This window comes from Tenrec ecaudatus, chromosome 4, assembly GCF_050624435.1.
Source record: "Tenrec ecaudatus isolate mTenEca1 chromosome 4, mTenEca1.hap1, whole genome shotgun sequence".
NCBI lineage: Eukaryota > Metazoa > Chordata > Mammalia > Afrosoricida > Tenrecidae > Tenrec > Tenrec ecaudatus.
This window is the reverse complement of record NC_134533.1, coordinates 152,045,656-152,058,350: the sequence shown is the minus strand read 5'-3', so window position 1 is coordinate 152,058,350 and position 12,695 is coordinate 152,045,656. Positions and strand designations below refer to the sequence as shown.

The 12,695-nt window shown below is 46.9% G+C and overlaps 1 protein-coding gene across 1 annotated transcript in view; it reads right to left on the bottom strand.

Moving 5' to 3' along the window:
• Positions 1-10,592, bottom strand: part of ARHGEF26 (Rho guanine nucleotide exchange factor 26) — a 155,035-nt gene extending 144,443 nt beyond the window's left edge. The window contains exons 1-3 of the mRNA XM_075546945.1: positions 9,007-10,592; positions 7,633-7,672; positions 5,055-5,200 (exon numbers count right to left, since the gene is read on the bottom strand). Of these exons, the coding sequence (XP_075403060.1) occupies positions 5,055-5,200; positions 7,633-7,672; positions 9,007-10,059 (1,239 nt within the window). The 5' untranslated portion in view covers positions 10,060-10,592. The remainder of the gene's footprint in view (positions 1-5,054; positions 5,201-7,632; positions 7,673-9,006) is intronic.
• Between the last annotated feature and the right edge of the window lie 2,103 nt (positions 10,593-12,695).

Sequence of the window (12,695 nt, the reverse complement as noted above, 5' to 3'; positions counted from 1 at the left end):
GAAGAGGTTTGTATTAAAGTGATACATGACAGATTAGGGAGACACTCCCTACTAATTTGGTGTATTAGGAGATAACTATGGAAGAACGATGCAAGAATACTGCAACAAGCTCTAGTCTTCTGAGAGCTGCCCCAAACACCGCAGACCCGCCTCAGGAGAGGAGCCAGGCACCAGGTCAGGCAGAACGCAGGGTGATGTAGTGGGTTACACTGCTCATCGCGAGGCCAGCAGTTCCAAACCATCAGCTGTGCTGGAAAGAGGAGGCTTTCTACTGCAAAGATTTCGGAAACCCACAAAGACAGCTTTATCCTGTCCCCTAGGGTCACTCTGAGCTGACTCAATAGCAGTGAGAAATGCTAGTTTTCTAAAGAGGAAAGAACTGGAGGATTTTATTGCTATTAAGATATCTACTTTCCTAAAAGCCAGAATTGGTTGCATCTTCTTGGCGGATGGAGGCTTGTATGGAAAGGGCCCAAGAGAACTTCAAGATGGTGATCTGCTTGGGGAAGGGAGGGAAGGAGAACAGGCCTGGGGAAGAGGGGTTTGTTTAGCTGTACATGTCTAAGTAATGCCTGCCTGAAGTCAGTACATTAAAACATACACATTTGTTCAATCTGGACAATGGGTATGCAGAAATCTATTATGCTCACATACACGCATTGTTTTCTGTAATAAAAAAAGTTAAATATTTTAAAGTGAACCGAAGCACCCAGGGAATAAATACAATGCAGGCTGGTGGCCGAGCACAATGCAAAGTGGCAAAGTCCAATCAAGCTAGTCCAATTACACGCAGCTGGCTAGTCATTCAGTAGCTTCACACTGGCCTCCCAGCAACATTGACTCCAAGATAACATGGACTAAAGTTGGAGTCCATTTTATTGTTTTGCATTTTATTACCAGAGAGTCCTTTGATATCAATCTTGTTAACAATGGCCTGCTGGTGCATTTATCCATCGCCAAATAACATGCATGCCCATATTTGAGGTTTTATGGAAGGATATGCACGTTTAGCTTAAATGCATGTGCATTGGTTAATCTCAATGAAAAGGGATTGAATTCCAGGAGAGGCAAATATGGTAACCTGGTTTTCAGTACAAAAGCCCAATTGGACTGGAAGGTCACCGCCACTGCTGTCCTCTGCACTGTTGAGCATCCCAAAGCCAACAGTGGGGTTGAGGCCTGGGCTAATTAATGCAGCCGCTGCAAGAGAGAGCTCAGAGAATCCTTGCCTCCTTCTCCTGGGTCTTCTACCACGTGGTCCACACTAACCAGTAGTCAGTTGCTGGCAGCCTTTTAGTGCCTGCACAGCCTGAGTGGCCTCATCACCAGTTTTTCCAAGGACCTACTTTGGTGAATAACACAGCATGAGATCATTAGATTAGGGTGTTAGGCTACAAATTCGCCTGTTTTGTGAATTCCTCACCAGGGAAAATCATAAAAATATCACACAGAAAAGGGGCTGCAGACTGAGGGTTTTCTGGGCCACATCGTTGAGTTCAAACGAGAGTTTTTCAAAATTTGAAAGAAGTGCATTCTCATTATAGTTTGGATATCTAGATTTTCTTTTTTAAATATCAAAAGTCCTGGAAAAAGATCTCAGCACTTGTCTTTCGCTGGCGTGAGCTTCCTGGAAGCTGCTCATTTTATCTAAGGTCTGTACACCCCAGTGCCCACTAATCCCTGTCATCTGACCTTACCTACTGCCATAGAGTCTATTCCAACTCACGGTGACCCTATAGAACAGAAGTGTCCCTGTGGGTTTCTGAAACTGTACATCTGTATGGGAGTAGAACCAAACCAGACCAAACTCACTGCTGCAGAGTCCATTCTAACTCATCTCGACCTTAGAAGGCAGACTAGAACTGCCCCTGCTGGATTCAAAGACCATAACCATAGGAGAGTAGAAAGTCTCATCTTTCTCCTTCAGATGACTGGTGGTTTCAAACTGCTGGCCTTGTGGTTATCAGCCAAACCCATAACCCACTATGCCACCAGGGCTCAAATTCCAACATCACTGGGACCACTTATTCCCACAACCTGCCCCAATCCCTGAGGCATTTTAGTTGGCAGTAAAACACTGAAAGTAGCCCCACCTTGGAGACACTGGAAAGGTGAAAAGTCCCCTTAGGATAAAATTGGGAGGGATAAAGGGACTGTTGGGAACTAAAAGGCTTGGTTCCTATGGATTTCAATTCCAATACAAGCTGAAAGAAAGACAAGCAAGTAAACAAACAACAAAAAGAGACAGCAAGTCTCATTGTTGGTCCTGAGGGATTTATCAGTCCTGGATTCCTTGTGTTTCCAGTTCTTTTCTGTACCAGTGTACATCCTCTGGTCTAGCCCGATTTGTAAGGTAGAAGTGGAATTATGATAATGGGGGAGGAAGCATTAAAGAACTACAGGAAAGTTGTATGCTTCTTCATTGCTATACTGCACCCTGACTGGATCATCTCCTCCTCACGACCCTTCTGGAAGGGGATGTCCAGTTGCCTACAGATGGGCTTTGGGTCTCCACTCCATACTCCCCCTCATTCACAATGATATGTTTTTTGTTCTTTGATGTCTAATACCTGATCCCATCGACGCCTGGTGATCACACAGGCTGGTGTGCTTCTTCTATGTGGCTTTGTTGCTTCTCAGCTAGATGGTCACTTGTTTATCTTCAAGCCTTTAAGACCTCAGATGCTATTTCTTTTGATAGTTGGGCACCATCAGCTTTCTTCATCACATTTGCTTATGAAACCCGCTTTATCTTCAGCGATCATGTCAGGAAGGTGAGCATCACAGAATGCCAGTTTAATATAACAAAGTCTTCTTGCATTGAGGAAGTAGCAATTCCAGGAGGGTAAGGGAAGGGTGGGGTAGAAAGGGGGAACCAAACACAAGGATCTACATAAAACCCCCTCCCTGGGGGAACAGACAGAAAAGTGGGTGAAGGAAGACATTAGTGAAAGACATGACAAAATAATAGTAATTTGTGCATTATCAAGGGTTCGTGAGGGGAGTGAGGTGAGGAGGGAGAGGGGAAAATGAGGAGCTGGTACCAAGGGCTCAAGCAGAAAGAAAATGTTTTCAGAATGATGACAACCAATGTAAAAATGTGCTTGACACAATGGATGGATGTATGGTTTGTGATAAGAGTTGTACGAGCCCCCGATAAAACTAGTTTTAAAAGAGACAGCAAGTCCACTTGATTAGATAGCCTTATATTTTACCCTAAGAGCAGCCGGGGTGTTTGAACTTCATCCTTGATGTTAGCAACCCAGTGCTTATCCTACTGTGCCTAGAAAGCAGGTAAACCTAAAAGGAGGTGGAGCCTAAGCCACTGATGGACACACATTTCCAAGGTCCAGAGTAGGCAACTCCCACATACACAGCCCCTTTCCTAATGCTGATGGTTCCCTACATACATGGGATTTCCTGACGGTGAACAAAGCCTACTGAGGCTGAGCAGGGAATCACCTCTGTCCGCACTTGCTTAGGGCTCTGGCAAGTGTGCCCGCTGGCCTTTGACGCAATATGCCCACCGTGCAACGCAGTGCACAGACAAGCCACAGCAACTCCTTTCTACTTGCTCACGCATCAGACGCCTGCAAAGGCTGTGCCCACACTCATCAAATCAACTAAGCTTCACAGTCCATGTTCTAAGGCAATCAAGAAGAAATGATGCCTTCTCCTACCTCCACTCCCCCAAAAGCATGATACAGAGAGAAACTACCCAACTCAAAATAAGTACTTAACACACACACACAAATGAAACAGAATCTTACTCATTAATCAGCTTCATAAAAAATACAAATGTGTCTATATCAAAGACAACTACTAAGGAAAATGTTTTAAAATAATTTCTTTATTATGTGCCCATATAGATTCTAAGGTAAGCCAAAAAGCAGTGTTACTAAATCAGAGAGATTTTATTGAACAATAATATCAAAAGATGAAACCATGGTTTTTCAGTATAACCCCCAAAAAGGGCTATCTACCTCTGAAGGCAGTGTCCCCCTCTCTCTAACCTTTCCCCAAAGAATCCTGCACTTCTCCATTGACACCACATCAAAATGGCAGTTTGGACATCCTCCAAGCACTCAGATTGCATTCCTTTTCAGTGTTTCTTGAGTTTATAGAGCAAGGTCAGGACTTTATGGTAGGTGGTGTAAGGATTACCAAGGAAATTCTTATAGGACGGTCCTTACTGTCTTTGAAAAAATGAGCAGGTAACATTGCGGTGACAGAAAATAAAAATTCCTCAGCACAATTTTCCTGTCCTTTATTTCACTAACACAGTTTTCAATTAAAGAAAACCTTTTCCTAATAAGCCCCCATGGTTTCACTACATCCTTCAAGAAAATGTACTACGATTACCTCTTGAGGAATTAAAAAAAAGTCAGTCGCCTTTATCTGGTGAGTTGACCACTCTGTCTCTAAATCAGCAGGCTCCATGGGGGTTCTCAGAAGCCATTCTTCCACTTGGACTTCTTCCACGTGGACTACTGTTTTGGGTTTGTTTTTTTTTTTGGGGGGGGGGACGGTTGGCAGCACTTTAATGAAACTAAGACAAGTGTAGGACTGAGAGCTCTGTAGTCACCCTCTGATCTGAGAGACATGTGTAAACACATTTTGTTCGAATAAATCCATGAATGTATGAACTGGAATTACAGTGGCAATACTTTCTGACTTACCCTGGTACACACACCCCACACTTATCATGAAAAGTTCAGGGTATTCTAAGTCCACTATGTAAAATATAACATGAAAGAAGAAAAAAAAAACCCAGAAAGGATAAAAAATGGGAACACTTTCTCTAGTCTATCATACAGAAGTCTCATGGTACTTTCTTTTATTGAAACCTCATTTCATGAATGAAAGTTCCTGTTATCCTCAGTGCTCACAGATATTAAAAAATTAGTTTCAAAATCTAAAAAGTAGGGTCTTTCACCTTAGAACTACAGAACGGTTGTCAGAGAAAATAAGTATCACTCTCATGCACAATTTCCACAACTTACCACCTCCCTCCCTCCAGCCCACAGAGAGAAATAAAAAGGTAAAGTGCTCACTGCAGAGAGCTGGCTCCAGGTGGATCTCAGCGGCTTGTGGTGAATCACAATCTTCTCATCTGACTTCTGTTCTTTGGGTTCTGACTCTTCATCAGAGTCAATTTCAAGAGCCTTTTCTTTGTAGTTCTGATATAGGACAGCGTTTTCTGCAATAAAAACAATCCCTGCAGGTTGTTAAAAGTTTCCAATACCTACACTACTTGTTCTAAATAGTCATCCATATTTATACGTTGGATAAACACCAGAGAGGCAAACAGATCTTGTCACTGAAGAGTTATTATAGGAAAGTGACTTTCTCACGAACACAGTTCTGTCTCTAAATTATCTGCAGGGGGAGACAGGGGGTTCACATTCTATGTGCCACGGTTTCTAGAAAAGATGTGGCGATTTGCTCCTGTCAAGATTGAAACCCACTGCCATCGAGTGGATTCAGACTCACAAAGTTCTACAGGACACAGCTGAACTGGCCCGCAGGGTCTCCAAGGTTGTATGATCTTTATGAAACACATGGCCATGTGGTTCTCTCACAGAGCAGTCCACTAGTCTCTGACATCCACTGGCATTTGCTGATTAACAGTTGAATAAATAAACGAATGGATGGATTTGGCTGTTTTTCTCATTCGATTGCTAGTTCATGAGGGCACATGATCTATCATTTGTTTTCCCTTCCATGCCAAGCCCTTGATGCATAGCTGATAAACATAAAACAAACTCATTCCTCTCAAGTAGACCCTGACTCGATATTATTTGTTAACATTCATTAAAAAGGCAAAATAGGTGGTGATAGGTCTTGAAATATAGGTAAGTGTGCAATGGCTAAAGCCCTTGTCTACAAATCAAAAGGCCCTTGTGGTTCAAACTCATGAGCCGGCCACTCTGTCGGATAAAGATGTGGCCATCTGCTTCTATGATGACAGCCTTGAATGCCCTATGGAGCAATGTTATTCAATCCTCTAGGGCATCTATGAGTTGGAACTGGCTCGATGGCAATGAGTTCTGTAGTACCCTCTTAAAGCGCTTTTGGGTTAGACAACAATGGTTTCTATTCACTGATTATGATTTCTCATTCATTCTTTCTCACAAGAGTGTGGCTGTCAGTATGATTAGCCTCATTTCTCACATGATGAAACCGAAGATCAATGAGGTGAAGGTGGTTGGCTCAGTGACGTCACTCGAGCAAAGGCATATAGGACTGAAAGCAGGCTTGCCTGTTTCTACCCTGTCCTGTAGGGTTGCTATGAGTCCACATCAAGTTTGGCTTTTTATTCCTGAAGCCAAAGTCACAGACCCAATCATTATATTAGGCAGATGTGCTGTTGATTTTATGTGACTAGAGTGGGGACCTTCTGTTGTACAGATGACTAACTCGAATGGCTGCTAGCCAAAGTGCTGGAGGTTCGAGTACATTCAGAGTTGTCTAGGAAGAAAGACCAGGTGAGATACAGCACACAAATCCAGCCACTGAGAAGCAGCTGTACTCTGACAGACAAGGATCCACCTTAAAACTGAAATCAACTCAATGGCAACTGACAAACTGGCTGTTTTTAAAATGACAAAGCAGAAAGCTAACTGGTATTCAGAGCCAGAAGATCTGCATTGTAGAGCGGGTTCTGCTACTGGCTGTGTGACAGTGGACAATTCACGACACCTCTCAGAGCTCTGGGTTTGTTCACTTGTAAAATCTAGTACGAGCTTTTCCCAACAAGACAGCTACTGTTTTCTGAAGTTGGGTGAAATTAGTGAAATCTTATAAACTGATCATATTTAATAATGCTACAACGGGAAATTGAGTAAGGCAATATTTTATAACTCAAGGTTATTTATACATTTTATAACTATGGATGGCTATATCTAGAAAGATTGAAAATCGTAGCATTTCAAAGCATGACAGAAAGGAACCAAGATCCTCCAGGCCCACAAGACTGCCATTGGGACTAGTCCCTGCAAGCTCTTCCAGTTGGCTGATACATGATCCATCTATTTACAGAAAGCCCACTAATCTGATTAGGTTCTGAACACCTGGTTAAAGTTGCTGGGTTTTTCTTTCTTTTTTGGAGATACATAACCTATACTATATGGATTACAAAAACTTAAGAATATTTTTCTGGCAGCCTGAATAGTTTTATTTTACCTAACTTGAAACTTGAAAATGAAACAGGAAATGAAAATAAAACGTGGAAATATGTGTGTTTGGGGGGCGGCGGGATAATACTGAGTCAAAATGAAATATAAGATCCAAATGCCAAACTCAGAATTAATTAAAAAGTTAAAGCTTGCTCTTCCTCTTTCTCCATATATTTTTTAAGCAAAGTGGGGTTAGAGCCAGAGGAGGCTAGAAGAATTCAAAGTCCTAGGATACTAAGTGACTAGCTTATAAAGAATATCATTCATTTCATTCATGGCAGGTCCCCCTAAAAGAAATTTTAGCTTAGCCCAGAGGTTTGCACTGTGCAGTATGGGGGAAAGTTGAACGTTTCTTTCATTTTTAGTGTTTTTGTTTCTGCAGTTGGATTTCACTGTATAATTGATATTCCACATTGAAAACAGCAGTAAAAGTCTGGAAAAATCAAATGCTTACCTTCCCCATCAAATGTTCCTTGTCCTTTCAGCATTTTTTTCTTCAAAAAAAGAAAAAAATCAAATTATGCATAAATAAGCCAAATAGAAGCACAGCTATTTTAAGTCAAAGCTACTTAGAGTTGTTTGTTACATTTGTTAGCTTTCCAAATGTGCACTGCAGATAATCCCTGGTGCAGCTTGCTCATAGGACCACTACAATTGACTAAAACAGTGAAATAAAACAGGGTCCCCCGTGCCCCATCAAAACAGCTTGAGTATCCTCAAATGACCAAAAGTTCAGTTCACTTCACTACTTGTGATTCACCCGCTCTCTATTAAACTGAACTTTGCTATACTTGCCGAGTTTGGGGGGAAAAAAAACCATAAAATGGTATGTAATTTCTTTTCTTTAAGGCCATAAGGAAGGTTCTAAAATAAAACAGGCTTGCCTGTGTATTACATATGGACATTTAAAGACTGGTTCCAGCTCTCTGATGGGGCTGCCAAAGTGAACGGCTGCCCTGTTGCCTCGATCTGTCTTGTTTCTAGAGACGGCAGCGCACACACTTCCCAAAGCGCCCTTCAAGCCTTCCCTGCTTAAAGAAATGCCTTATTGAACAGGACTTTAGTACGTGCAGCTCATGGGCCGGCATCAAGGAGGCAGCATCACAGTGCTCACCCTAACCTTCAGTTTTGGGCTACGAATTCGTAAGATGAATGGGCATTCAAGAATGGGCAGAAAACAGGAACAAAATACAAAGGTCATGGTGAGAAAAACAAACAATTATATGTGTGTGTGCACACACACATATCCAACTATTTGTGTAATTCTAGCAATGTTTTTAAAACCCACGTTTTACCCAACTGACATCTAGTGACTGACATCTCAGAACACCCACTCAGAAATCAAATCAGAAGGTAGCCAATGAACTAAAAGGTGAATCTTCTCCTGTGTGGAGTGTGATGGAATCGGTGACCCATGATTGACCTATCTATACATAAAGCACCAGCCAACTAGAGCACACACTCAAGAGCTCAGTGCCAGCCAGTTTCCAATGGTAGGTTTTAAACGTGCTCGGGATTCAGTCAATAAAGTATGTGCCCCCCAACACTCCGATGCTGAGTCCCTCAAATGGTTCCTGAGCCTAGGAAGTGTAAACACTTGTCCTGAGATTCAGGTCTTCCTACCACGCTGCATCAACCTCAGCTGTGCCTCAGCAAGAGTGGCCAAAAGAGAGAGGTGCGCAGGGATCTACAATAAAAGAACATCAAAAGAGGGGAATAACTTCTGTTTTTATCTATGGCCCCTGCCCCCCACCCACCCACCCACACACACAACCACCACGTTGACTTTCTCCTCAGCCCATGGCACAGCCTTCTCTGGCCCTCTTACCTTGATCCTTCCAAGGCTAGCAAACTTCTCCTTGTCTTCCACCACGGCTTTGAGAACTGGTTGGGACATTCTGTTCTTCTTCTTCGAGTTAGTCGGGCTGTCAAAGTCAAAGCCACTGAACACTGCTCGGCGATACGACGTGGACCGCAAGCCTCTCCGCAGAGACCCCGGGCTGTCCAGCTCGTTCTCGGCCTCGCCCTCGTCCGCAGCTAGGCCAAAGGGCGCCCCCAGCCCCTCCACCATGCTGCGCACCTTGAGGACCCTCTTGTGGGGCTCCACAGTCTGGCTGTTGGATTTACTTAGTTTAATTTCCGAGGCAAGGCCCTTGGGGATGATCTGCTGCTTGCCCATCTTGAGGGCAGCGGGGCTGTTGGTGCTCAGAACCACCGCCGGATCCTCAGGGAGCTCGTTCTCCCGTGAAGGCAGCCTTCGGAGGGGAAGGTGGGGTTCCGAAGACCGCTTCTGGGGCGCAGGGGATCCGCGCGCGTGGTCCGGAGCCATCTGGAGCGACGGCGAGTCGCTCCGGGGCGCAAACCCATTTGCAGTGGGCGACGGCGCGGGGCTGGCGGGCGGCCCGGGCGGCTCCTGCTCGGGACCGCCCGCGGCGGGCACGTTGGGAGTCCGTGGGGGGCGCGGCGGCGGCGAGCGAGGCGCGGGCGAAGCCACGGTGCCATTGGCTGGGAGTTTCGGGGAGCCTCCCGACGCTGCTTTGGGGGCCTGAGGCGACTTGGGCCGTCGGAACCGAGGGGAAGCGGCCCGGTGCTGCGGGGAGCCCGCCTTCCCGTTGGCCACGGGCCTCCGAAGGGTGCTCCGAAGCACAGGGCTCTTGGGCGCCGGGGCCGTGGGCACCTGGGCGGGCCGCGGCGCCGCGGGGGGCGCTCCTCGGTCCTCCCCCACCGGGAAGTCCGTGACCAGCAGCCCGCTGGGGCTCCGGCAGGACTGGGGCCGCGGCTTGCTCCTAGCCAGCAGCGGGGGCCGAGGGCTCGACCTCCTGCGCCACAAAGGGGCGGTTAGGCTTTTGCTAGTCAAGTCCACGTCGCTCTCGCCGTCCATAGCGGGGCCTGGGGAGACGGCGCCCCACGAGCGTCTCCTAGAGAGGAAAGAAGTTCGAGCACATTGCCCGCGGACTCGGCCCGCCGGGCAGACACGCGCACTCGGGGTCCGGCGGGCTCCGGACGGCTCCGCTCGGGGCAATGCGCAGTTCACCCGCCCTTTCCCGAGCGCCAACGGAGCCCCGAGCGCTCCGGGCTCTGAGAGAAAATGCAGCGCGCGGATTCCTCCAGTCACCTCGGGTCCCAGCAGCGCTCCGAGACCACCCGCACCGACCAGCCCGCCGCCACTCCTCCCGGCGCGAGCCGAAGCCCGAGAAACTTGGGCGGAATTCAGCTTTCCTGGGACACTCGCCCCTCATCTGCCATCCAGCCGCACGCCCCCGCCGCTGACCCTCTCCCGATAGGCCTCCCGGGCTCCGCGGCGGATTCCCTTCGGGGTCCCGCTGAGACCCCGGCCAAGGCGCGCCCGGCGCCCCGTGGGTGGCCCCGGTCCGGGACAGAAGCTCGGCGGCCGCAGCCGGGGAGAACGCGGCGGCGGAGAGGCGGCGTCCACCCCGCCCCCTGGACGGGCCCCGCCCCCGCTTCGGTCCCGCCCCCGAGTCGGCCCCGCCCCCGAGTCGGCCCCGCCCACACCCGGCTCCGCTCTCGCGGCGTCGGGGACCGGGGGCGTCTGCGCCTGCACGAGTCCTGAAAGCGCCCCCACGTCTGCGTTGCGAACCGGCGCGCACACCTGAGCTGACAGCCGAGGTCGGTGCTGCCTCACTGTCCCCGGGAGGACGCCGCCGGCCCCGCGGGGCGGGGACGAACCTGGGAGCCCCGCGGAGAAGGAGGCGGAGCCCTGGCCCCCTGGGGAGCTGGGCTTTGAAACGGAGAAGGCGCGAAGGGAGGGAGTTGTGAACGGACTGAGCCCGGGGCGTAGTTGCGAACGCCTCTAGGCATTCAAGGGGTCTTAACACGCAGATCAGAGGGCTCTCGCTCCTGCCTAAATCCCTCAGGAAATGCGCCTGTCCCTGCAGAGAGGTTGGCCAGCGGGACCCACACACGAAGCTCCTAGGAGGTAAACTGCGAGCATGGGAAAAAAAGAGGAGAGAATTTTCCCTGCGATAGTCTTGAACTTGAATGCTGTCTCCCTCCCACTCCCCGCCATGGAGTCAATGCTGACGCGGCGAGCCCCCTGCGGGGCTCCGAGGCTGCCGCTGTTTAGGGGAGTAGAAAGCCCAGTCTGTGTCCGACAAAGCTGCTGACTGCGGGTGGTTTCAAACCGCAGACCAAGCCAATCATAGCCAAAGCGTCACCACAACACCCCCAAGGATCCTTGAATATTAGTGAGTCAAAGTAAATGTAGTTTCAATTACAACTTTAAAATTCAAAATCCTTCCCAGCTTCAGCACAGACTGCCTACCTCTCCAGCCTAGTTTCACACCCATCAATTTCTCCGTTGTTCACTGGCCACACACACCAAAGTTTCACAGCCTCAGATTCTTCGCTTTTGTTCCAAGTTGCCCTCTGACACACCTCCATCACAAAAATCATCTCTAAGCCCTCCTGTCCCCATTGTTTGCCCAGCCACCTGTTCTCCTTTTCTGGGATACCAAAAATGTGCAACCATTATAAAGGTATGTGTTTATGCATATTATCTGTTCCCCCATATTGTTATCGTGCTATGCAAGAGGACAGGGGCCCCACTCCTTCTATATTCCAGGCAGATGTGAACACTTAAAACTTAGTGGAGGAGTGACTGACTGACTGACTGACTGACTGACTGACTGATGAATGAGAGGGCAGTGTGAAGGCAGTGGCTACCCCTTCCAGGGTATTCTTTGCCAAATCAGAGAAAATGGATTTTGTTCTGGCCAGACTGCTGTTCCGTGGAATAAGGCATCCTTGAGAAGACAAATGATTTTAGGTCAAAATATCTATAGAATTCTATTAGCATGACATGTGGGGCTGTTGGCTAGCAGCGCTTTCAACCTTCCTGCATACAGAAGGTGTGCTGTGAGCTGGATCCACGGTGTGCAAGTTAGGCCCTTTATTTCTGCTGTAAATGCATAATGTATTTTCCAAAATTTTTCAGAGTTAAGGGAGGTAAGATTAAGGATAAAATTTTTATGCTTTTTTTATACTTTTCTGCATTTACCGAATGCTGTATTATGAATATTTTTACTTCATGTCAATTTTGTGTACTAGGAGAAAAGAATAGTATAAAATACATCAAAATGAAACAAAATATATACCAATTGTTGAATGCAAAACTGATTATCTGTTCTGTGTGCCTTCACCCAATTCACAGTAAAGAGTTTTAAAATATATATGCCAATATTTTGGTTAAAATAACTATTTGGTTTGGAAGAAATACAGCTGATTTTATACTTCAATACACACACTTTTTATTATAGCATAGCTTTACACTGACATGTATTACATTTATATTGTCAGAAATTATATACCCTTATCTCACTAACTTATTATCCAACATTTCATATTTACAACCATAGTAAAAAAAATCTACCACTCTACTATTTGTCTACAATTGATGTACGAAGGAAGGTGCCAGGTTAGAGTAATGTTGACTATACTGGTTAGAATTAGCTGTCAGGTAGAATGGGCTGTGATTCTGAATGGATTGACAGTTACACG